This window comes from Bufo gargarizans, chromosome 5, assembly GCF_014858855.1.
Source record: "Bufo gargarizans isolate SCDJY-AF-19 chromosome 5, ASM1485885v1, whole genome shotgun sequence".
Lineage (NCBI taxonomy): Eukaryota > Metazoa > Chordata > Amphibia > Anura > Bufonidae > Bufo > Bufo gargarizans.
The window spans coordinates 356,126,272-356,153,786 of NC_058084.1; the positions used below are offsets into that span (position 1 = coordinate 356,126,272).

At 39.8% G+C, this 27,515-nt stretch overlaps 1 protein-coding gene across 1 annotated transcript in view; it reads right to left on the reverse strand.

Annotated features, from left to right (window-relative positions):
- TBC1D5 (TBC1 domain family member 5) overlaps positions 1-27,515 on the reverse strand; it is a 603,675-nt gene that overhangs the window by 103,773 nt on the left and 472,387 nt on the right. The window contains exons 17-18 of the mRNA XM_044293280.1: positions 9,917-10,002; positions 6,039-6,328 (exon numbers count right to left, since the gene is read on the reverse strand). Of these exons, the coding sequence (XP_044149215.1) occupies positions 6,039-6,328; positions 9,917-10,002 (376 nt within the window). The remainder of the gene's footprint in view (positions 1-6,038; positions 6,329-9,916; positions 10,003-27,515) is intronic.

The window sequence follows — 27,515 nt, forward strand, 5'->3', positions numbered from 1 at the left end:
CTTATGAGACTTTTTAATAGAACATGCGACTTTTTCATAAAAACGTGCGACTTTTTCGTAAAGATGTGCAACTTTTTCATAAAGATGCTTACTGATGGATAAACTGCTACCGTCAAACCACATTTATCACAGTCTTAAAGGGCCGATCATAAATCTGACTTGGCTAAAACTGACTTTAGCCATATGTGAAAGTGGAGTGAGCTGTCAGAGTCATGATAAATCTGGCCCAATATCTTTATTTTTCTTTTGCAGTTAAAGCATATACATTCCCAAAGGTCTACGCCCTTACACAGGCTGGAGGTGTGTTTGGGGTCATTGTCCTGTTGAAAAATAAATGATGGTCCAACTAAACGCAAACCGGATGGAATAGCATGCCGCTGCAAGATGCTGTGGTAGCCATGCTGGTTCAGCATGCTTTCAATTTTGAATAAATCCCCAACAGTGTCACCAGCAAAGCACCCCCACACCATCACACCTCCTCCTCCATGCTTCACAGTGGGAACCAGGCATGTAGAGTCCATCCGTTCACCTTTTCTGTGTCGCACAAAGACACGGTGGTTGGAACCAAAGATCTCAAATTTGGACTCCTCAGACCAAAGCACAGATTTCCACTGGTCTAATGTCCATTCCTTGTGCTCTTTAGCCAAAACAAGACTCTTCTGCTTGTTGCCTGTCCTTAGCAGTTGTTTCCTAGCAGATTTCTCCCATAAGGCCTGATTCACACAGTCTCCTCTTAACAGTTGTTCTAGAGATGTGTCTGCTGCTAGAACTCTGTGTGGCATTGACCTGGTCTCTAATCTGAGCTGCTGTTAACCTGCGATTTCTGAAGCTGGTGACTCGGATGAACTTATCCTCCGCAGCAGAGGTGACTCTTGGTCTTCCTTTCGTGGGGCGGTCCGCATGTGAGCCAGTTTCTTTGTAGCGCTTGATGGTTTTTGTGACTGCACTTGGGGACACTTTCAAAGTTTTCCCAATTTTTCGGACTGACTGACCTTCATTTCTTAAAGTAATGATGGCCACTCGTTTTTCTTTACTTAGAATTTGTATTATGGCAAGAAAAAAGCAGCTAACAGTCTATTCAGTAGGACTATCAGCTGTGTATCCACCTGACTTCTCCACAACGCAACTGATGGTCCCAACCCCATTTATAAGGCAAGAAATCCCACTTATTAAACCTGACAGGGCACACCTGTGAAGTAAAAACCATTTCAGGTGACTACCTCTTGAAGCTCATCAAGAGAATGCCAAGAGTGTGCAAAGCAGTAATTAAAGCAAAAGGTGGCTACTTTGAAGAACCTAGAATAGGACATATTTTCAGTTGTTTCACACTTTTTTGTTATGTATATAAGATATAAATAAAATGTGTTAATTCATAGTTTTGATGCCTTCAGTGTGAATCTACAATTTTCATAGTCATGAAAATAAAGAAAAATCTTTGAATGAGAAGGTGTGTCCAAACTTTTGGTCTGTACTGTATATTCTTTTACCGCAAAAGAAATAAAGATAGCGTTGGATTCCATTCTATTTCTTCACATCGCATCAGCCAAGTCCGGGCTTCAATCCGTGCCTCCCATTAGCGAACACAGGTTTCTCCTCTTTTTTATGAATTGTATAGAACTACTGTATCATGTGGGTACTGTATTATGTAGGCAGTGCATGGTAGAAGTATAATCTTAGCAATGCAAGCTGTTTGGGTAGTTTATGGCAGGATTATGTGCATGTTATCTTGCGGCAGTTTCCAAGAACATGATTTGATAGAATTACCTGGGCACTGTGTAGCACGACTTTTTGGACAATGTATGGTGGTGTTATGTGGGCACTGTCAGGTGGCCTTGTGTCGGTGAGATATGGCAAGATGATTAGTTGGGTACATTTTGGTGGTACTATTTTGACACTGTATGATAGCATTGTTTGAGCTCATTATGGTATATTATGAGGACACAGCATAATGGTATAGTTGCTGTCTTTTTTTTAGGATTGTAGCTCAGAGTCCATGGATTTCGTTGGCATATAAATGGCTGGTGGCTTTTCATGCAACACATTTGAATATCTGTGTATGTTTCTAGGTGATATATACATATATACTAGATCTAGAGATTTGGATAAGAATACAATTGTTATCTATTGTGCTCTCATACTTAAAAGTTCTTAACAAATTGAGAAAAAAATTCCAGAAATGTCAGCTTTAGGGTCCATTCACTCATCCGTTTTTTCTTTCCTGATCTGTTCCGTTTTTTGCGGAACAGATCAAGACCAGTTCTGGACCCAATCATTTTCAATGGGTCCTGGAAAAAATCAGACAACACAATGTGTGCTGTCCGTTTCCGTTGTTCCGTTCCGCATGTCCGATTAAATATAAAACTTGTCCTATTCTTTTCCGCAAAAATCGGATCCTGGTACAATACAAAGTCAATGGTTCCGCAAAAAACGGAATACATTCGTATGTCATCCGTTTTATGCAGAATCCGTTCCTGGAAATAAAATCCTGCCCACAAAAATCACTTATTCACTTTTTTTTTTCAATTTTTTTCAAAGAAATCCAAACAACTTTATTTGCTTTGTGAAATTTATACATGTTTCTGTTTTTTGCGGATCCGCAAAAACGGATGACATACGGATGACATATGGAAACCAAAACTTCATTTCACTGTTTTCAATGTGAAGTCATGCATAAGGCCATGTTTTTTTTTGCTGCAACCGTCCTTTCTCAGCACAGTCGTGGCCATAAACTGCAGCCTTCCATTAAAGACAATAGGAGGCAAATTGCTCATGGCTGGCAGAGTGCTTATTGGCATGGAATCTACGCAAAATCCACCATGTAAACGGCTCCTAACTGTGTATTGAAGCTTTTCTGAGTTTCCTGTACATACAATCCTCGTTTAAGATCCAGACAACCTGCACTTGCAGATTTTTCAGAAACTTGTGTTGCCTTTAGTAAAGAATCGGTGGTCAACTGACACTGATATCATGGATTTTGTAAAGAATCAGAGGCTTATTTGCAATCCCCCGATTAAATGGCTTGCATATAGCTAATCTAAAAGAATTTAGCACTTTTATATGTATCATCTGAATTTCTTTAAATAAAGCCTCACTGACTGGCCTATATCTAAATTGTCCAATATCTACAGCAACACAACACAATTTTCTCTAGAGCACACTGTTTGGTTCTTCTGAGGTCCACAAGGCCAAACAGTCTGTCCACAGATGGAAATTATGATGTGATACGTACTAAGCCATTTTAAGTAACTGCTTACTGAAAGAGACATTGACAAAGCATAGACATACAGTGGTGCTTGAAAGTTTTTGAACCCTTTAGAATTTTCGAAAACTACATCAGATTTTCACACAAATCCTAAAAATACATAATTATAACCAAATCAAACAAGTGAGTCAAAAATATAATACTTGGTTATTTATTGAGAAAAATGATCCAGTATCACATGTCTATGAACCTTCAGGATTAGCAGATAATTTGAAAATGAAATTAGAGTCAGGTGTTTTCAATCAATGGGGTGAGTAGGTGACCTGTTTTATTTATCTATCGATGTCTGATCTTCACAACACATGCTCGTGGAAATATATCATGGCACAAACAAAGGACCTCAGAAAAGGAGATAGTGATGCTCATCAGGCTGGAAACAGTTAAAAAACCATCTCTAAAGAGTTTGGACTCCTTAAATCCACAGTCAGACAGATTGTGTACAAAAAAGAGGCAATTCAAGCTATTATTGCCCTCCCCAGGAGTTGGCGTCCAACAAAGATCACGCCCAGAACAATGAACACATAATAGTACAGGAGGTTACAAAGGCACCTGCGGTAACCTCTAAGCAACTAAAGGCCTTTCTCACATTTCCTAATGTCAATGTTCATGAATCTACCATCAGAAGGACACTGGACAACAATAGTGTGCACGGCAAAATTGCAAGGAGAAAGCCTTTTCTCCTTGCGATCCTGCCATGCAGAACTTGTTGAAGTAAATGAGAAGCGCTATGTTTGGAGAAAGTAAAACACTGCATTCGAGCATAAAACCTCATCTATGAAACACAGTGGTGGTAGTATCATGGTGTAAGCCTGTTTTGCTGCATCTGGGCCAGGATGGCTTGCCATCATTGATGAAACAATGAATTCTGAATTACACCTGCAAGTTTAGGAAAATGTCAGGACAGCAATACTTGAGCTGAATCTCAAAAGAATGTGAGTCATGCAGCAAGACAATGACCCTACGCACACAAGTCGTTCTACTAAATAATGGTTAAGGAAGAATAACGTTTTTAAATGGCCAAGTCAAAGTCCTGATCAATCCAATAGAAATGTGGTGGGAGGACCTGGAGTGAGCAGCTCATAGGAGAAAACACACCAACATAACAGAGTTGAAGCTTTTTTGTACGGAGGAAAGGCCTAAAATTGTGCAGGACTCATCAACAATTACCAGAAACGTTTAGCTGCAGTTATTGCTACACAAGGGTGTCACACCAGATACCGAAAGCAAAGGTTCACATACTTTTGCCACTCACAGACATATGATATTGGATCATTTTCCTCAATAAATAAATGACCAAGTCTCATATTTTTTAATCATTTAGATTGTGAGCCCCACTGGGGAAGGCAAGTGATCATTTCCTCTTGAGTGCATGCAGAATATAAAGAAAACGTATGGCCAGATTTACTCCATTTCTACCTAGGATACCTATGTTAGCACTCAGATAACTGCACATTATTAATGTAAGGATATATGCGCAGTAAACAAACACAATGGCAATTTTATAAAACTAACTGATAGGAAGAATAAATCCAGGCTGATTTATGCACACTCGGAGTGAGAGATAATAAGAATCCCCTCGCAGCTCATAACACTGGCTGTGCTTGGCTAGTCATGCACTATTCCCTGTAGACCACATAATCTGTGTGAATTCCTGCCTGGAAGGGATCAGTTAGCCACATGTACAGGAAACAATTCTTAATCATTTGTTTAAATCTGCATATTAAACATGGAAGCAGCCTTTTCTACTTCTGTGGGGTAAGCACATTTTTCTCAATTTCAATATAATTTTAGCTTTTCATTTTTCTTTCGGAGAGAAATAAAATAAAAATATCTTTGCTCCATTTTCATAAAGGGTGTCTCTAGGCTAAGATGCTAAGATATGAGAACCCATTCACTTTTTTTGCGTGCCATTCTTTAATAGAAACTGGTTGTTTATTGGTCTATGAAACAAAACGGCAATATCAATTTGGACACCATAGCAAGAAAGTAAAAGAGTGAAGTTCATATCTGATATAAAAGTGCTTCCTGTGGCAGGCTACAAGGATGGATGCTGAAAATATTGCCTGAAGTTACTACAGCTAGAGTAAAGTTATTCCTCACAGCTGTTGGAGGGGGCTGGGAATATATAAAAACAGCAAATGACTGGAGTAGAAAAGAAGCCATCTGAGCTTTAAAGAAATGAGCGGCGTGCCAACAGTAAAGAGCTGGATATAACAAACCTATAGTATGCAAATGTGACATAGCAGCAATGACCGTCTAGACTAGTAACCATCTGTCCTTGATGTCCTTCTCCTGACCTTGAGGAGTTTGGTAAACTCAATCCCACCAAAGTATTGTGTGTAACAAATTTTAGCTATGCCTTTACAATCTACCTCTACACCTGTCAAAAATAACAGAATGGCTTCAAAAAGTTTCTCAAGAAAGGATAGTGGATCTTTCACATCATGAACCGTGCACCTCAGATTTCATCATGAACTTGTCTCCACAACTTAATATCCTTCCTCCATGTGCAAGAAAACTTCCTTCTCTCTTCTATATTACGGTATGTCATGGTGTGAAACTATGAAGTTGTAGAACATTTGTACTTGGTTTACGTTAATACTTTCTATGTGGTTGGGGACTCAACTATTTTATTTTGCCGTTTGTTTCTACTATATATATATTTGGAATTGGATATATTCTTTACATTTGCTACCATTGTTCTTTACAGATGTCATGCCATGGTGTTGTGCCATCTAGTAAAATCAATCAGAGGAGTTTCAAATAAAGAGGTTACCTTTACTGAGCTGCACTGGCATGCTCTCCGACTTCATAATGCGCTGATTTTGCCGAATCTGTTGGGATGTTGAGGCATGATAAGAAGGCGGCACCATGACAGATTGGCTTGGCACAGCTACCATAAAACTATTCTTCCCAGCATTATGGCTTGTGTTGGTGTTTGATGGTGAAGTCATATGGTTCATAGAACTCCCAGTAGGGATTGCTGGCCCGATTAACTTCCGTCCAAAATTAAGTAAACTGTTGGACACTTTGTTTATATTGAGCGGCGTAGGCTTGGTGTTTGTACTAGAATGAAAAAGTGATGTTCAGCAGGTTATCCTGTGTATGTTGAATACAAATACTGTATACTGATCGAACAAGCAATGCCTTTAAAAGGGTTTTCCCCCTAAATACATTACCACTTATGCACAGGATGGTCAACCACCAACCCATTCAATGTTCCCCTCACCAAAGTCATGTGGGTCAGGAAGAACAGGATGACGGAACTGCACTACACTAGTAATCGTAGGCATCCCATTGGTGGAGGCCCAATGATCAGACATGTTTCACTTATCCTGTGGATAGGTTATATATGTATATTTGTGGGAAAACCCTTTCAATCTCCTTAAACAAAGACCATAGGTAAACATAATTTATGATATTAATAAGAAACACAATGGTGGTCATGTTGGATCAAGTTTACATTCAAATAGTATAACCACAGTGAAATTTTATTCTTTATGGAATATTATTAGGATTATTATTATGATAGTTATTTAGGCCAATTACTAGTCCATAATATAAGAAGTTAGATAGATTCTTTCATGAAGGGGTTAAATGCTTTATGATCCAACGATAATATACAGGTCCTTCTAAAAAAATTAGCATATTGTGATAAAGTTCATTATTTTCTGTAATGTACTGATAAACATTAGACTTTCATATATTTTAGATTCATTACACACCAACTGAAGTAGTTCAAGCCTTTTATTGTTTTAATATTGATGATTTTGGCATACAGCTCATGAAAACCCAAAATTCCTATCTCAAAAAATTAGCATATCATGAAAAGGTTCTCTAAACGAGCTATTAACCTAATCATCTGAATCAACTAATTAACTCTAAACACCTGCAAAAGATTCCTGAGGCTTTTAAAAATTCCCAGCCTGGTTCATTACTCAAAACCGCAATCATGGGTAAGACTGCTGACCTGACTGCTGTCCAGAAGGCCATCATTGACACCCTCAAGCAAGAGGGTAAGACAAAGAAAGGAATTTCTGAACGAATAGGCTGTTCCCAGAGTGCTGTATCAAGGCACCTCAGTGGGAAGTCTGTGGGAAGGAAAAAGTGTGACAGAAAACGCTGCACAACGAGAAGAGGTGACCGGACCCTGAGGAAGATTGTGGAGAAGGACCGATTCCAGACCTTGGGGGACCTGCGGAAGCAGTGGACTGAGTCTGGAGTAGAAACATCCAGAGCCACCGTGTACAGGCGTGTGCAGGAAATGGGCTACAGGTGCCGCATTCCCCAGGTCAAGCCACTTTTGAACCAGAAACAGCGGCAGAGGCGCCTGACCTGGGCTACAGAGAAGCAGCACTGGACTGTTGCATGTCATTCGGAAATCAAGGTGCCAGAGTCTGGAGGAAGACTGGGGAGAGGGAAATGCCAAAATGCCTGAAGTCCAGTGTCAAGTACCCACAGTCAGTGATGGTCTGGGGTGCCATGTCAGCTGCTGGTGTTGGTCCACTGTGTTTTATCAAGGGCAGGGTCAATGCAGCTAGCTATCAGGAGATTTTGGAGCACTTCATGCTTCCATCTGATGAAAAGCTTTATGGAGATGAAGATTTCATTTTTCAGCACGACCTGGCACCTGCTCACAGTGCCAAAACCACTGGTAAATGGTTTACTGACCATGGTATTACTGTGCTCAATTGGCCTGCCAACTCTCCTGACCTGAACCCCATAGAGAATCTGTGGGATATTGGGAAGAGAAAGTTGAGAGACGCAAGACCCAACACTCTGGATGAGCTTAAGGCTGCTATCAAAGCATCCTGGGCCTCCATAACACCTCAGCAGTGCCACAGGCTGATTGCCTCCATGCCACGCGGCATTGAAGCAGTGATTTCTGCAAAAGGATTCCCGACCAAGTATTGAGTGCATAACTGAACATAATTATTTGAAGGTTGACTTTTTTTGTATTAAAAACACTTTTCTTTTATTGGTCGGATGAAATATGCTAATTTTTTTAGATAGGAAATTTGGGTTTTCATGAGCTGTATGCCAAAATCATCAATATTAAAACAATAAAAGGCTTGAACTACTTCAGTTGGTGTGTAATGAATCTAAAATATATGAAAGTCTAATGTTTATCAGTACATTACAGAAAATAATGAACTTTATCACAATATGCTAATTTTTTGAGAAGGACCTGTATGTAGTTGGAAAGATCAGTTTTCAACATTGACGATAATCCATTTCAGAACAGTATGATGATATTTTTGTTAAGTCGTGAGGATGTGAAACTGATTGTAGTGATCAGGGGAGGATTATCCATATACCCTACAGGGAAATTTCCCGGTGGGCTGAAGCCCAGGGGACCAACCGAGCTCTCACTGCCGCTGTCCAGGTACATAACGATCTGGTGTTCTCAGCATTAATGTCACGGACGTTCCCGCGACAGGTGGCAGGAGATCATTGAGACTGGCAACACATGGTTTAATCTGACATGTTTTCCGTTTGGATCAAATGACGTCTGTTGTTTCTGGTGCTTGCTACACCTTCTTTCCCCAGGTGTGGCTATTATGGTCATTTAACCTTCTCTATTTATTGCTGATTCTCCCACTATGCTAAGCGGTTTATAGCTTCTGTTGGAGTTGTAGATAGCTGGTGTGTGGATCTCGGTTGAGTTCCTGGTGCTGCTATAGCCACTTGAAGTTAAGGGGTTCTTTCCCTTTAGTATTTTGTTTGGGTTGTTTTTGTGTGTTGCATTTCCCTGTCATTTGAATTAAGGCCTCAGGGAGACTCCTGTTCGTCCTTCCTTTTGGAGGAACAGGTTGTCTCAGTCCTGACATTAGTACCAAGGTCATATAGGGTGAGTTAGGACACTAGGTATCCGGTGTATGAACTTGCATACCTCTGGGGTCTGTTCATACTGGTAGTTAATCAGGACTTTGATTAGGGTTTTACTAGGAGGTGTCCATCTCCTTTCCCTAGTTTCTAGGCCTTATTCCCTCACCCCTTTCACTACTATGTTCGGTGCGGTGTTTCCCTCCCATACCCGAACGTGACATTTAATTAATGTTAGGAACATCAGTTACTTATGCACCTGGCCAGCAACCAGGTACCCTCCTAAATTGAACTGTATCACTGTCCTCAGTGTTGTGAGGACAGTATTTTATGATGCAATATGTTATTTGGTTTTCTGGGGCAGTATTATGTGCTGCCTTATGGTATTGCTGGCCCTGCCTACTTCTGTTGTCCCTGTCTACTTGTAGCTTGTGTCAGCCCTGCCTACTTGTTTCCCCGTCTTCTATCAATTTGGACTTGTCTACAACTCAGGGCAACTTTTAGGTTTTTCTTCAGGGCCGCTTTAAGTTGCCAGTCTTCCCCTGGTAGTGACATTCTGGTCCTCCTGGACCTCATTCTCACTATCACAACAGGTGAAAAATGAAATAATTCTGGAATAGGCACCAAAGTTAACATAGCGATGATCAGTTGCATATCTTCACAACATGGCAAAAAACTACTGTTCTGAACGGATTATGGCCAATGCTGAAAATTGATCTTGTGTATATCAAATAAAAACGGCAGATTATTAGCAGCATTTTGGAGAGGGCATTGAATTCTTCATTACTTTTCAAATATACATTAAAGCTAAATTATAAAAATACTGACCGTGACCTGTTCATAAAATCAAGTCCACGCGCTCTATAGTAGTCTAAATTCTGATGAAACTGATAACTTATTGGCCTTGGATTTTTCTGTAAATTTTAAGAAGAAAAAAAAGAATATAGTTACAGTATTAGTATAACCAAAAGATTACATGTTCCATTGACTAATCATATACAGCATGTATGCAATATTTTTTGTAGGATAAATTGACAAATAATATTATAGAGAAACCTAAAAAAAAAAAATACCGCTTTGAAAAGACCAAATCAGAGAGATTAGATTTTTCTATCACAGTTTCCAATTCCCTTTTATCCAAAGAATGTTGGTCGTGGTGATTCTTATAAAAGACAATCCTCACTGTAACTTTGTCTCACAGAGGTTCCACTGTCTATAAAATCCACTGAAAAATGACAACTGTTCATCAAATGTAACTTCTAGCATATGTAGATCTTTGGTATGGAGGTAGGCAAAAACTTCCAAAAACTAACACTCCTCATTTTCACCTTTTTCATTCATTTTCTGTCTGCCATGTCAACAATAATAATTTAAAATTATTAACAAAGCCAAGCCCATGATTTTTCTCTACAAGTATTTTGCACCAAAGTGGTGTATGTCTGATTAAGGGTCTGTTTTAGTTGAACAAAGAGGATGTTGTAAAAAACAAAACAAAACATACCATAATTTTTATATCTTGTTCTAATAAATTGAGCCTCAAATGATTAATTGTAAACAAAAGCTATTGGCATATTTTTCTTTAGGCTATTTTCACACTAGCGTTTCTATATGATGGATCTCAATACCGGAAAAAAATGCTTCAGTTTTGTCAATGGGGACAAAACATAACTGAACAGAAAGCTCCAAAATGCATTCCGTTCTCATACTGGAGAGCAGACCGCAGCATGCTGCAGTTTGCTTTCTGTCCGGAGATGACACAATAGAAAACGGATCCGTCGCCATTGACTTGCATTGTGGGTCATGACGGATCCGTTTTGCTCTGCTACCCAGTCAATGGAGTTCATGATGGATCAGCTTTGGCTAAGTTAAAGATAATACAGCCGGATCCCTTGATAAAGAATGCAGACGGTTGTATTATCAGTAACTGAAGCGTTTTTAGTGAACCATGCTGGATGCAGCAAAAACGCTAGTGTGAAAGTAGCCTTAATTGGTAAAAAATGTAATTTAAAAAATCACAATAAAAAAATCACAATAACCAGAAAAATTCGGCACATTCAAGGACCCTCTCTTCAAATAAATGACCTAATTATCACCAAGGCTATAATCATAAATCTGCGTCTACTAAAAGCACAGTATCAGGACAGAGTGAGCATCACCTAGAGACAAAAGTTCATATTTCAGTCGTAGTGCAAGGTGCGCTGGAGTAATAATGGTTGGATTTGCGCTATGTCATAATTTATGCCAATTTCAATAGTAAATCTGTTGGGCCCCAGGAGACCATGTCCTCTAATACTAAGTCCTGGCTAATTTTTTAAAAGCAGTGAGCATGGTGTAACATTGGAAAAAGTTGCAGTTGTGACTTTTTGACTCCAATTTTCTGTGCTCTTAGGCAACTTTCACACTCGCGTTTGGTGCGGATCCGTCATGGATCTGCACAGATGGATCCATTGAAATAATACAACCATCTGCATCCGTTCTAAACGGATCCGTTTGTATTATCTTTAACATAGCCAAGACGGATCCGTCTTGAACACCATTGAAAGTCAATGGAGAACGGATCAGTTTTCTATTGTGCCAGATTGTGTCATAGAAAACGGATCCGTCCCCATTTACTTACATTGTGTGTCAGAACGGATCAGTTTGTCTCAGTTTCGTCAGACAGACACCAAAACGCCTCCAAATCAAAAATGAGTGGACAAAAGCGGTTAATAATTACGATAATTACATCAAGGAAAGGGCGCAGAATAAAGAATTATTTGTCAAAACTAGGAATTACTGGGAAGGAGGTAAACTGGGTAAAGTCTTATCTAAGATAATCAAGAATATGGAGGCGGTTGAGAATATCGACGCAATTAGAGGAAAAAATGGCATACTATATAATGATCAGGAAAAAATACGGGATATATTCAAGACCTTTTATAAAGAACTGTATTCAGAAAAACCTATATCCGTAAAGGAGATACCAATAGCAATAAATGAAGCACCACCTGATAAAACACCAGGCCCGGACAGTATTCCAAATGAATTATATAAAAGAGATAAAGAATTCTGGGCAAATATACTTATGGAAGTACTTGAATACTCAAAAGGTTGTCTACAGGATGTCTACCAGAGTCTATGGGAGATGCAACGATTATTTTAATCCCCCAAAAAGATAAGGACCGATTGGATCCCACATCGTATCGCCCAATTGCACTCATGAATAATGATTGTAAAATTCTGGCTACGATTTTGTCGAAAAGGTTGAGGAAGGTCATAGTACATTTGATTCATAAGGACCAAAATGGATTCATTCCGGATAGGTCTACAACAATGGGCTTGCTTAGGGTCTTTGCAAATATCCCGTTTACAGAGAATAATAAAGAATTATGCTCTATTCTATCATTAGATGCGCATAAAGCATTTGACTCTGTGAACTGGGACTTTGTATGGGAAGCTATGACAAAATTTGGTATTGGCCCAGGATTTATAGACTGGATGAAGATTCCAAAGCCAGAATATCAGTTAATGGTATATTATCTGATAGCTTCCATATAGAACGAGGGGTGAGACAGGGTTGTCCTCTCTCCCCCTTGGTTTTTGCCCTGACAATAGAAATCCTGGCTATAAAGGTTAGGCAGGATGTGGATTTGCAGGGCTTTGGACTGATGGGGAGTGAGGACAAAATCTCTCTATATGCAGATGATCTGCTCTTCTTCCTGGATGATACAAATAAGGATCTGCAACGTGTCATGCTGCTGGTGGAAGAGTTTGGTAGACAATCAGGTATATTACCGTATTTTTCGCTTTATAAGACGCACCTAGGTTTTTGAGGAGGAAAATAAGAAAAAAATATTTTGAACCAAAAGTTGTGCTTTTGATAGGTTTTGAACTAATGGTGGTCTGTGGATGACGCACTGCTATGGGGAATCTGTGGATGACGCACTGTTATGGGGATCTGTGGATGACACACTGTTATGGGGATCTGTGGATGACGCACTGTTATGGGGATCTTGGACTCAGTGGCTAAAATATATAAATAAATAGATATATATAATTTTTATAATATTTTTTTCCTCTTTGTCCCCCCCCCGGTGGATATAGGGTGGGGGGATATGGGTTTGGGAAGGGAGGGGAGGGGGGAAAGAAGGAATAAAGGTTTAAAGGTAATATAAGCAATGTGTTATTTACTGTAATGTACTCTTACATCTTTTTGGCTGATGCTTGATGTTTTTATTATGTAATTGTTAAATGTATTATTATTGCTCTTTTTGTACTTTATTGGATTAAATAAAAAAATAACCTCTGGCAGCATGATCAACCTCATTAAACCAGGCATATTGCCTGGAAGCAGGGATGTAGCTATAGGAGAAGCAGCTCCTATGTGGTCCAAACTCAGATGGGGCCTGCCCAGGAGGAAGACTATAAAATGTTATTGTCAGGACACCCTCAACAGTATTTCACAATGAACATTATATACAGTGACAGTATAAACAGTGACATGACATACAGTATAAGTGTAGGAAATGGAGGAAACGGCCTGGTCTGGTCTGATAGAGCTAGCTTGACTAGCTGCAGGAGCAAGGCTTGCACATGGGGAGGGGGTTACTTTTGGATGCATTTAGAAATTTCCTGTGGGGCCTAGACATTTCTAGTCACAGCAATGCCTGGATGTGTTGATCACGCTGAGTAAAACAATATATTTATTTTCTATAAGGTGTTAATAATGGCCGAGATATATACATTTTTATATTTATATAAATAACCTAGTAGGAGCACCAACTGAGTGGCTATAGCCGAGCTTGGGAAGAAGCAAAAGATCCAAAGCACCAGCACCAAGTTGGCTCAATGACTCGGCACCTGCCAAAGTGATCTGATGACCCTGGGCACTGGCACGAAGACAAAGTGTTAAACAAGATATCTAGCCCTGTCACTCCAAGGGGAGTACAGAAGGCACAGGGGGCATTGTCATAGCAGTGCTCTTAGTGCTATAGCCAACCCCCTGGTGTTTCAACTAGGTAATATACATAAATATATAGTTAAAGTTCTAGCTAGTGATATTATATCATGAAAATAAAGCATTTAACGTAAGTAGAAGCGTGCAATGGGGATTTCCTCATCTCAAACAATTTATTGAAACAAAAGCCAACAACAATAGTGGATATAACCCCACAAAAAAATGTCAATGTCTCAATAACTTCTAACGTGGCCTTGAGCATCAATCACAGCTTGACAACGATGTCTCATTCTGTTCACAAGTTGACTTATTGTCTGCTGAGACACGGCATCCCACTCTTCTTGAAGGGCGGCCCTCAGGTTATTGAGGTTCTGGGGTACAGAGTTATGAGCCTCTACATGGAGACTCAGCTGATCTCATAGGTTTTCAATAGGATTTAGGTCTGGAGAAAGTGCAGGACACTGCATATGAGGTACCCCAGTCTCCAGCAGCCGTTCACTAATGATGCCACCTCGATGAGCTGGCGCATTGTCGTCCATGAAGATGAAATTAGGCCTGTGTTGTTCAGGCAGAGGCTCAATGACTGGATTAATGATGTAAGTATTATGGGCTTGTCACCGTACCATTCACAAAGTGTAGGGCAGTTGTTTATTGACTAGACACACCTACCCAAATTAACACCACCACCACCACCAAAGGCTCGTCTAGTGACAACAGTGGCTGATGCATAGCACTCTCCTTAACGTCTCAAAAATAGTTGGCATCTATCATTTCTGCTCAGCGTGAATTGACTTTCATGAGTGAACAGCACTGAGGCCCACTGGTTCCTCATCCAGTGTAAATCCTCCCTGGCCCATGCAAGAAGATGACACCTGTGGTCAGGTATCCTTGCAGGTCATAGAGCACGCAGACAACGCGGATATAAACGGTTTTTAATGGTCTGTCGTGACACTTGGGTGTCTCACTTCCCTTAAAGGGAACCTGTCACCGGGATTTTGTGCATAGAGCTGAGGACATGGGTTGCTAGATGGCCGCTAGCACATCCGCAATACCCAGTCCCTATAGCTCTGTGTGCTTTTATTGTGTAAAAAAAACCGATTTGATACATATGTAAATTAACCTGAGATGAGTTTTGTCCCTGACTCATCTGAGGGACAGGACTCATCTCAGGTTAATTGGTATATGTATCAAATCGTTTTTTTTTACACAATAAAAGCACACAGAGCTATGGGGACTGGGTATTGCGGATGTGCTAGCAGCCATCTAGCAACCCATGTCCTCAGCTCTATACACAAAATCCCTGTGACAGGTTCCCTTTAAATGTGCCTGGAGTTGTGTGGCATTCATCATCCGGTTCTGCAGGGCACTGTTCACAATGAAGCGGTCATTAGTGTGCGATGTGGCCAGAGGAAGTCCACTTCTATGCCTTTCTGTGACTCTTCCAGTCTCTCTCTATCTCTTTACAACCTGCTGATGACACTCTAAGCTCTGACTCTGATACTGACGCTGTGACACTGTAAGCTCAGTGGCCACTTCTGTCTGAGAACATCCTGCTTGAAGCCTCCCAATAGCAAGGTACTGTTGATCAATTGTTAGGTGTCGTCTTGGTCTCATGATGTCAAAATGTGAAAAGCATGATGAGGAGGACTGTTTAAATAGCAATTCAAATTAAACCAGGAAATTTATTGGGCAAATCATGGATCAGACGCCTGTTGTGAATTTTGCTGTTAGAGAACAGCAAGTTGTGCAAAAAGTACTGAAATATTGAGCAATTAAACATGTGCATTTAAAAGTTTAGACAGTTTAGCGAATGTCAAATTACTGTAAATTCACCTGCATTTTAGGTTCATCCTAAAATTTCACCCACTAGCCAAATATCTCTAACTTTTTGTGAGTAGTGTACAGTAACGAACAAAAATGTAATTAATTTATGAGGAGGCACATTCCTTGTCATAAATTGGGCACATCTCCAGTAGAGAGTTAACCTAAACTGAAATCTGTTTTCTTTTACGGCAAAAACTAGAGCAAAAGAAAATAAATGTGCCAGGCCCACTGGCCCCAATACCTCCCCACCCACGTCACAACCACTTTTTGCGAAAAAGTGCCATTAAAAAAGGTCAGAAATGGTGCTTGTGATTTTTTTTTTCCTCCAGGAACCTGAAGTTGGGGAAGGTGGAATGATAAATTCCCCCTGCCATGTGTTTATACGTCTATGGTGCCCATATATTATAGAACCAGACATGGCAGGATTCCATAATACTGCATTGTAGTGGTAATACAATCCTAACAGACATAGTACCAACAGAACAGTATCACCTATATTCCTTCTGGTATCAGTGGAGGAGGTGCTACATAGTATGCACATTTCTCCCCCATACCAGCCCACTGTTTATCCCTCTTCTAAAAATTGACTAATGGATATATCGTTTTAATTCCATATACCATCGACATTGGCTAAAAGTCATCATCTGAATTTCCAGATGGCTGACAAACCTGGTAGGCCCACGGTCCCACTCAATATCATACTGTAGTTAACATCAAATATGAGTACAGCACCACTTTGCTTCTGCTGCTTATTAGGGCATATTCAGACATCTCTGGGTCCTTGGTTGAGCATGAATGATGCCACTAACAGTGAGACAATCGGTTGACAAGATGAGAGTCAAAAGGTGTGAGTGAAGCAGAAAGTCATCCATTTCCTGGAAGCTTCAGTCAGGGACATGGACACCATCATCTCACGGGACAGGAGGGTGGCCTTTGGTTCTCCAAGAGTCAGGGAGTCTGCATTACTGCTGAATCATTTAATTAAATCCTTGTGTGGATTTCTGCTAAGGGTAGAAAGTGGTTAAAGGTTTAAAGTAGGCAGTGAAAATGTGACCCTAAGATAAAGGACCTGCAAGTTCTAGTAGCACAGGACACATTGTACTGAAATTCAGATAAATCTATAAATATGCCAAAAAACAATATACAGGCAAATAAATAATGTAGAATTTCCTTGACACCTGGAACATGTTGATGTTCAATAACTGATGCCGCGCTGAAGAACGGCATATTAAAGGATATATTTATCTTCCCCATCTAGCATTTTACTTTTGGAGATATGAATTGCATAGCAAGTTAAACTTTAATAAAGCTGAACCTTTTAAGACATCAATCATGCATTCATTTTCAAGATCTACATATAATTAAGACAACCTGAGCGCTTGTAAGTAAATAACAACATTATTGACTGATTACAGATTAGAAGGTATTTGATAATATTACAAATGGCAATACACCCGGTGCCCACTAGATGGCAGACACAGCCTTTGTCTTTTCCTGAGTCACAAATTAGGGATTCTGTTGGTGGATCTAAACATTCAGATTCAGAAATCTGCGGGTAGAACTAGTGAAGAAACTTATTTAAAGTATGCAGGGAACATGTGCAAACTAAAACGTACCTACTTTTTTTTTGTATTGCATGTAGCATATTGCGTAAGGCTAATACCCTATATAATCCTTGCGGTGAGTAAGCGGAGTACCTATACATGTAAGTTAATTGCTGACTGAAGGATGCTTTGGATTACAAGTAACCCCAGAGGAGGGCAGGAGGGCGAGCAGGTGCCGAGCACCTCTGACATCAATTATCTTGAGGTAAACATAAGAATTATACAGCTGCAGGGAAAATGCACACAGCAGTGTAGTTTACGCAGATTTTCCATGCGGTTTTCACAACATTTCTGCACCACATCCATATGTGTTACTTGCCACTTTTGTTGCAGTTACCCCAGATATCACCCTTTGCATTGCAAAGCCTGAAATCTGTACATTCTGCCGAAACCGCTCCGCAGGTCAATTTCCGCACCGTGTTGATTAGATTTTGAAAATCTCATCTACTGAGCTTGTACTGTATTACACCTCAGATTCTCTGCATGGAAAATCCCAGTGTAATATGCACCACGGGGGGCAGTTTGCAAATCTGGTACGCCATTTTTTGGGGGTAAAAATATTGCAAGTTTTAAGTCATATTTATGAAGTGTGACTTTTCTAAAAGTTGTAAAAAAGGCTCAACAAGTCCCAACTTCACGCCAGTCACCCACCCGAAGTACTTTTACTGACATAGGAGCAACAGCATTGCACTTGCGCCAAATTTATAAAAAAAAAAGGTTCATTATTTGAAATCAATGGAACTTGGATTTAATGCAGATTTTGGCACAGAATATGGGCATTTTAACACACAGGTCCATCACACGTTATCAATGTCTAAAGATAAAACTGCCTTATGGGTCAGGATCCATAACCAGAATATGACACAAATGGATGCTGAATATTTGAATGAGAGTCTGTATAAAACAAAATGTTAAAAACTACATCTGCAACATGCTCTATTAGACGCCCTAAATCAGACCATATGCTCCCATAACAGCACCAGAAGTTACTGTTTCCGTTCTCTGACAGCAAGTAGATATGTGGAAATGATAAAGGATGGAAACTGAAAGTTGCCTTCTTACTCAGTGCCTGCCTGAACATCTAGACATCCCAATAAACCAGCACCAGAGGTGAGGGAATCAATCGGCCTGTTTTACTGATTCATTGGTTTGTACAGTGATTCTCACACCTGACAAATCGATGCGCCAACGCCTTGTAATAGCCGTGGTAATTAGAATTGAGAGAATAGTCCCTAATGACCATATATTCTGTGAGCTAATCAATTCGACAGGATCAGAATTTTAAGTAGATTTTTTATTTGTAAATTGGATTCTACAGAATCAAAATTTTAGGTGATTAAGTATGGGATGGAGAGACAGAATATTAATTGAAGAACTTTCAACTCAGGTCCAAATCAAATCGGAAGGTCGATTCGGTAAAATTGGGCCCAAATCGAATTTACAGAAATTAATCTCAAGTTTTATTCCATACGCCCACTACCTCTGATGACCCTGTTCTCCTCTATAGTATAAATCACATCTATTGTACTGCACCCTGCATTATTATACATTAAGGCCCCTGGACATTGGCCGTCAGAAACTAGCTGACAGGGATGGGTCAAAGTGGGTTCCGACTGTAATGGCTCATGTACACGAGCGTCCTTGCTCAGTGCCTTGCTGTGGACTGCAAATTGCCGTCTGGCCCATGATCCGCAACATAAGGCCAAAGATAGAACTTGATCTACTGTATCTTTTTGCAGTGCGGAAGCACGGATCAGTAGTCCATGGAAGCGCTTCGTAGTGCACCGCAAAAAAGAAGGTGAAGTTCTGTCTTCGGTCATATCTGGCAGATGCAGACCCATTCAAGTCAATGGATCCACATTCATGATACGTAGTGCACAAAGCCAGTGCCCACATATTCCGGACAGGCCATTTACTGAGCAAGTACGCTCGTGGGTATATACTACAACTGCTGATAAGGAAGTTATATATCATTATAGGCACACTAAAGGTAAATGTCATCTATCTATTATCTATCTGTCCAATATCTATCTATCTATTATCTATGTACAATATCTGTCTATCTAATATCCATCTATCCAATATCTATCTACAATATCTGTCTATCTATCTAGCTATCCAATATCTATCTAATATCCCTTTATCTATCTATCTATCTATCCAAAATCTATCTATCTATCTATCCAATACCTATCTATCTATCTATCTATCTATCTAATATCTATCTATCCAATATCTATCACATCTATCTATCTATCCATCCAATATCTATCTACCTATCTCATCATTCTATCTATTATCTATCTATCCAATATCTATCTATCTATCCATCCATCCAATATCTACCTATCACATCTATCTATCTATCATCTAATCTATAGTATACACAGAAATCTTTAAATACACTGGCGGTCAGCAGTAAATGGGTCGTCCAAGATAAAAAAAACATACAATATCTGATTAATTTTCCAGAAACAGCGCCATTCTTGTCCATGGGCTGTGTCCGGTATTACACATCCCTATTGCGGTGAATGTCCTACCAGATAGAGACTAAGGACCAAAGTGAAAAAAGCTGAACGTTCCAACTCTGGACAACCCCTTTAACATATCCAACGGAACTTTACAAATGAAAGTTTTAAATGAGCATTTCCTCTCAAGAAATGTAAAAAATCATCAGTAAGAGACGCTGCGGTCAAGTTGCAGCTTTTTCAAAATACGTTAAAAGACCCTAAATGTAGTGACTTGAGTTTCCTCTTCTGTGAAGGCGTTAACTGTCAATTCTGTTTCCATAAAGGATGAGAAGCATCCAACGTGACCAGCGCCACACATCTCCTGTAAGGACTGTCACCCAGCTTTTCCCTGAATCCTGAGGGCCACATCTACAGGGGCTGGTAATGAAAATACCTCCACTGGTCAGAGATCCAGGAAAGCTGGGTGACCACCACTGTGGGTGATGTAATAGGCGCCGTACTGGTTGTCACTGGTTGAAATGACAATTCCGCTGCTCACAATGTCACTATGTGACTTCATAAACTTGTTTGACTGCCTTGTATTTCCAGTGAAGGAGCTGGCAGGATACCTGGCTGGATCTGCACGCGGAGAAGCAACCAGTACAATAGCGAGGACATGAATGAATGAAGAAGAGACTCTGGCTGCAGACAGCCTGGCGCGTTTCCAGACCATAGATATTCCTCTCCTCTATATTAATAATACGCAAGCAGCTCTTAATGGAGACAAAACTGTTGGTATCAATTTCTTCAAACTGGAATACAAAAAAAAAAAAACGGAAAAAAAGAAGATAAGGCAGCGGTGTGTTATAAAAGCACCTAAAGTCGGAGCTCCCTCAGTTCTCAGGATTAAGCGTCTTGTTACCGAAAACAATGAGCAGATAGATCATATGGTGCACATGTGTTTTCAAAGGATTGACAAGCAATTCAGGACGGGAAACACAGATCTGCCATCTAAGTGCTCACATCCATTATTAGGAATAATGATCCTACCTGAATATATGAATAAGATGCAAGTATTACTTCGGCAGGGCAATTTACATTCCTGGGAGGTTTGCTGGTATTAAAATGAGCTGTTTACAGTACGGCGAGATTAAAAAGTGCACTTGAAATGCAATTTGTGAAGGTATAATGGAAATGTGAGAACAAAATTGAAGAATTATTTCTGGAAAATTTAAGAGACAGAAAAGTCCCATGTTTTGAGCGCCGCCCCCCTGACAAGAGGACGGCTGGGTTAACCCCTCCGGACCTGTGAAGGATAACGCTATTAGAATACATCACCGTTCATGAACCAGTCTGCTTATTTGTAAGGATGTATAAAAAAAAAAACATTTTACCACACAGTAACTTTAAAAGGAATGTATTTAAACTTATTGTTTAAATCAAATTTTTACGTTAAAACATGTTTTGTTTTAGTTTTTTATTTAATTTTCCATTCCACTACCTATATATTAAAACGAAACACAAAAAAATCCAAAAATTCGGCACACTGGCCACAAGGCCTAAATATGTTAAGACTTCCTGTCTTTTGAGAGCAGCGACACGAGCCATAGTCACAATGGTCTGGAGAAGACCCTATGGACTTGTATAGGACAGATTTAGGTCACTGTAATTCTGCCTGTGGTGATAATGATAATGGCGACTGAAAAGTTACCTGTACAGAACAGGAAATCAGGAACTATTATTGGGCCTAGTGGATAGTGTGAAAATTGCAGGATTATATAAATGTTTTAAAAAATATAGATAGTGCCATAGAAAATGAAAAAAAAAAAAAGCTCATCAAAAATCCATAAACATTTATCACAAATTCGTAAAAATATGATTTAACCAATAGGACTTTTTCTGATGACACATTCCCTTTTGATGGCTAATAATAAAATCACAATTATGTTCTATACCAGTACGAGACTTAAAGGACTGGTACAGCTTTTTTTTTTTTTTGCAGAACCAGTGACATGGGTTGTGTCTGCTCCATTGAGTTGTCTTTAAAGGGGCAAGTTTCAGAAGATAACCTGTCAGGAGGATTTAGGCCTCTGAATCGACCCAGGATGGTTGAAAATTATATCTTTTTCTGTATTAATGTGAATTCTGAGATTCAGGAAAAACACAATAAGGTGCAAAAAAGTTTACTAGACTATGATAAAAGATATATATATAAAAGATAACATACAGTAAAGTAAGTAACAGTCACTGTGAACAGATGAGCAAGCTCCCTATCAACTAGTTCCCAACATGGCACTAGGCTGATACCCATATGATACAAAGAGAGTTAGTGGTAGCAAGACACATCTTACCCTGATAATGTCCTCAGTGGAGCTGCGTTCTCTGTTACAAAGCTAGCTTTTTTCTAGCCTCCTGGCCCTTCTGTCTGCAGTACACATGTACAGCTACTTCAGGCTGCAGGAATTAGACGGCCAAGTATCGCTAACCAACTACATTACACTGAACTAAAGGGGAAAGTACAACTAAAATACCTTTGCAATAAATTTTATATTGTGGCCAACGCTGCATAACATAGGAAAACAACTTTGAAAACAGTGTGCTCTATATTCAAGCAAACTAATAGTTGGTATAAGGTTAATTAAAAGTGTCTATCCCTGCACCACACTCATCCTCCAGCCTGAGCCTCAGTGATACATCTGGTGCAGCTCTAGACAGCCTACGTTTACACCATCTATAGGATTATTAAATCTGCCTCATTCAGTTTGTGGACTAACACAGCCAGCAAAGCAACCATGTATGGATTCAGTGGTGACCAAGTACAAAGATTAGACAACAATACTTACCTCCAGTAGGGCGAAGTATATAATGCAGGGATCCAGATGCCTTCTGGTATGAGTGCACAGTTTCGGCTGGACAAAAACCATTGCATGCAGCAGTTTTCTTCTGGCTTATTCTCAGCATATTTGCTGGAATGCGGACAGATCTCTGTCGGTCTCCATTATAGAGAATGAGGTTGGACGGAGCCTTACAACCTCCGGCAATGCCAGAGAGCACAGAGATCTAGCAGGCTGTTCCGAGTCAGAGCAGCCTGCCAGATCTCTGACGCTAGTCTACAACTAGTTTTAAAGGCTATGGACACCTTTGGGGAGACATTTTTTTAATTATTGCATTGTACTCATTTTGAGCTAAACATAGTTTTTTAAATTGTTTATGACCTCTCGGTAAATTAGAGAAAAGGTTTATTAGATGACCAGCACAAAGTGAAAATACCAGTCACACAGCTAGAAAAAAAGTTAATTTTTAATAAAGGCCAATTGAAATTATTATTTTTTTAGCCATAAATGAGTAACATGCAATCATTAAAATGTGCATAGCCTTTAAAGGAAGTCTAGGGTAGGTGCCCCTAAATATAACCCCACTCTTTTTATGTGAAAATCTGGTCCTGTGATCCTGAGAAATTATTCTTTTGATTTTTATGTAAATAAGATTTTTGGTGCAAAATTTTACAAAAAAAGTGTGGCACAATTTTGGTGCAAAATGGGAATATTTGGCCCTGCAACCTTTCTTGTAAAGCCGCATGCCTTGCCAAGCTAGGTGCAGATAAATCTAAATCTAGGGCAAAATATAGTTGCACTCACATTACTGTAGTAAAGGTGGCCCAATGGGTTGAAACATATGAATGCAAATCAAGTTGGAAAGATGTGCTAGTTTCTCGTAGTCCCAACACATGGCAGAGTGGGCACAGCAATAATCAAGAAGATGGGATACCAAGATAGTGTAGAATAGCACTGTCAATCATTCTGCTAAATCTAAAACCTTGCCCAGACTCTGTAGAGTTTGTAGATTTAGGCTATGTTAACAACGCTGATTTTTGCCACAGATTTCAGTGTGGATTCAGTGCTGAAAACTGTGCAGCATCCACACTGAAACTCCCTCCCACTCCACTGTTCATGACTCCACAGATTATACAAGTTCGTTTTTCAAGACTGCACCAAGATTTAACATGTCCAAGGCACTGAGCAGAAAGTCGGTTTCTGCTGCTGAATATGCAGCAGATTTTGACATTGTCAAAATCCACTGTGAGAACATAGCCTAATAGTGGGGACGTGAAAAGAAGAAGGATCTTCCTATGCTGAGTAAATTATCTTTTATACTTGCGCCAGTGTTCATGTCATCAGGTTTCTCTTCTTGGGGGAGAAATTAACTAACCATACTGGCAGCTACTTACTGCTAGCATCTAAGCCAATCATGGATGTAAAGTGTCTAACGATCGCCTGACAGCAAAAAGAAATGGCGAATATTCTCTACTGATTCTTCTGGATCTCTCTGCAGCATTTGAAACCGTAGACCATCAACTCCTCCTCACCATGCTCCACTCAATTGGCCTTAAGGACACTGCTCTGTCCTGGTTCTCTTCCTATATCTTTTGCCACTCTTTTAGTGTATCATTCTCTGGTTCTACTTCTTCTCATCTTCCTTTTAATATTGGCATTTCTCAAGGTTCAGTACTAGGTCCTCTACTCTTCTCCCTCTACACAGCCCTCATTGGACAGACAAGGCTTTCAGTACCATCTCTGTGCTGACAACACCCAACTATAAACTTCATCCCCTGACGTCACCCTGCTTTACTCCAAAACACCATCTGGTGCCTATTGAACCGGTAAAACATGTCACAATGGGAAATGCCAACTACTACTTTATGGTTAGGTCATATTACTGCTGAAGCAGTATTAGGGGGTGGGTTAAGCTGGGCATGGGACCACCATTTCCAAGGGGAATGCCTTTGGACAGGAACCCTAGAAGCAACCTAAATAACCAGTATTATTTAATGGCAGTGGCAGTATTTGGGAATTGACCTGCAGCATTAGGTGGGCACTATATGGTAGCACTATATGGTTGTATTATTTTATATTTATATAATGAAGTACATGGCATCATGTGATGATAAAATGACAAAATACTGTCTAAAATAGTAAGCAGAGGGCCCTACTTTGTTTGTTGCCCAGGGGCCCATTTTCTTTAAAACCGACCCTGGGCACACAGCAGCTTATGAAGGTGAGGAGAGAGCTTAGACACATGTACTGCTGCAGCGGGAGGGTCACACCACTCTGTAGTAGCCGGTCTCTGTAATAATGATAAAGGTAAGCGTTACAGTGACTGGCTATAAACCTTACGTGCCATTTATTTATTGACACTAAATGCTGAGCAATATCATTGAGTGCAATTACACTAACTACTCTGCGGAAAGTGACTGAGAAAATGGCATTGTTCTTGCAGATATTTATCACCTGTCTACAACACGCCACGTTTTTACTTTAAAGCAAGAGCGTAAATAACTAGAACAAATAAATTTTACCCAACTACCCAAAGAAACGTCAGCCATATTTTGCACGACACTCTGAAAGAGTCAAGGCTCCTCCATTAAATATGACACACGCCTGATGAAATAAAGCACCTCCGCTTAATACATTTTCAATTTCCACCATCAACACAACAAAAATAAACGTAATTAATAGTGATACGTGACATGGGACGGGCACTGCGGCTGTTGAATGCTGACAAGCTGACGTTTAGTGCTGTAAAGTATATACTAAGGTCATATTAAAGGCTTCTTGACATCCACCTCAATGATAAGCCCCAAATAGCTAAAGCTGGGTGTAAGGAGTCAATTACATCGCCATGCTATTTGTACGCAGTGTATACACAAGTCATAGCGATAGTGTTATCAGTACTGGATGCCCACTATAATCATTCTCCCTCCATTTCCAAATATTAGTGAGACCCCTAATGCAATGCCTCTTGCTTGTTTTCAGCATAATGCAATGTTCTGTCCTCTATACTTTTTTTTAAACTGCAAGTAGAGTACAATTTAAGGGGTTCATCCCATTATTAATGTAAAAAATGAAAATGAGATACAGTACATGACAATCTCTTTGTAACAAAGCTAGAACCAGCCCTGTACCTCACATGGATTCTGAGATATCCCCATTCATTGTTCTGCTATATTTTCTTCCGGCTGGTAGCACCTTTTGCTGAAGCTCTCTCCCTATCACAGCTCAGGGTGTGCGTCCTTTTTGCTGCTGCCCTCTCCTTATCACAGCTCAGGGGTGTGTCCTTTCTGCTGCAGCTTTCTCAGCTTCTAAAAGAAAATCTGGTTGCTGTCAGTTGAAGGATGAAACTGACCCCATGTGACCCTGCTCATTCAGCTCAGTAGAAGGGCGTGCACATTATTATACAGACTAACCACCTGGAGGCATCATTATAATGAAGTAAGGGGAGTATTTCACAACTAAGGAATTTTGTAACAAAATGAATTACAAAAGTAATTAGTTTTTCAAGCAGAGGTATATTAACCCATTCCCGACCTCCTTACGTTTATATACACGTTGGCGGTCGGGACTCTAAATATGGCGCTCGCTCGCACGTGCAGCAGGTGCCATAGCCGCCAGCTGCCTGCCTACAGCACCTGGAGGCGCACAAACCCAGAAGCACATGCTTCCGGGTGTGTTCCCGCTCCCCCCAGCAGAGATCAGTGGAGCCAGAGTGTGTATGCAGCAGCCCCTGTCCTTCTGTGTGAACAAAGTTCTCATCATGCTAATGCTAATCTAATGATTGAATGCTTGTTATAGCTGGATAGGGGAAATATTAAAAAGTGCAAAAAAAGAAAGGTAAAAAAAAAAAAGTTTTACAAAATATAAAAAAATTTATTCATCCCCGTTCCCCATATTTAAAATAAACGTACATAAACAATTAAAACAAATAAACATCATGGGTATTGCACATGTGAAAACACCCACACTATTAAAATATTTATCCCATACGGCAAACAGCGAAACTTAAAAAAAAAGTTTAAATATCTGATTCACCATTGTTTGGTTGCTGCAGCTCCCCAAAAAACTGAATAAAAAGTGATCAAAAAGTTATACACACCCCAAAATGAATCAATGAAAAGTATTGATTGCTACACAAAAATTAGCCCTCACACAGCTCTGTACACATAAAAATAAAAAAGTTATATGGGTAAGAATATGATGATGCAAATAAAAAATATTTTTTTTCCAAAGTTTTAATTTTTTTCAGTATAAAAACACAAGCCAATAGCAGGCAGTGATGGGAACAAGCCTCCTTAGCATTGCTGGTGACGCTAGGGAGGCTAGTTCCCGTCACGGCCTGCTATTGGCTGACCCACCTTATCCCTGTCGCTAGATGTTTTGATTCGGGCATTAGAGGGGGCATTATAGGGATTGGATAACCCCTTTAAGCATGGCACACATATTTGGCATCATTGTGTAGGGGAGGGTCGATTGTATCCCAAATAAAAATAAAAGATACTGCTCCTGTTTTGGTGCTTAAATGGAAAATAAAACCACACATTCACCCCGTATCATTGCAAAAGATTAATTTTTGCATCAAACATTTAGGAATAGAAGGGCTTGGTCATACAAGGGTTAAAGTACTATTTATTACATTATTTTTGGATGAGATATAATTAGATATACAATACGGTATGTCACCATTTCATGAAGATGTGATACAACAAGGCACTGTTTCATGGTAACATAAAATATTTGTGCATCACTTTTTAAAATAATACTAATAAGGTAAAGCACTAC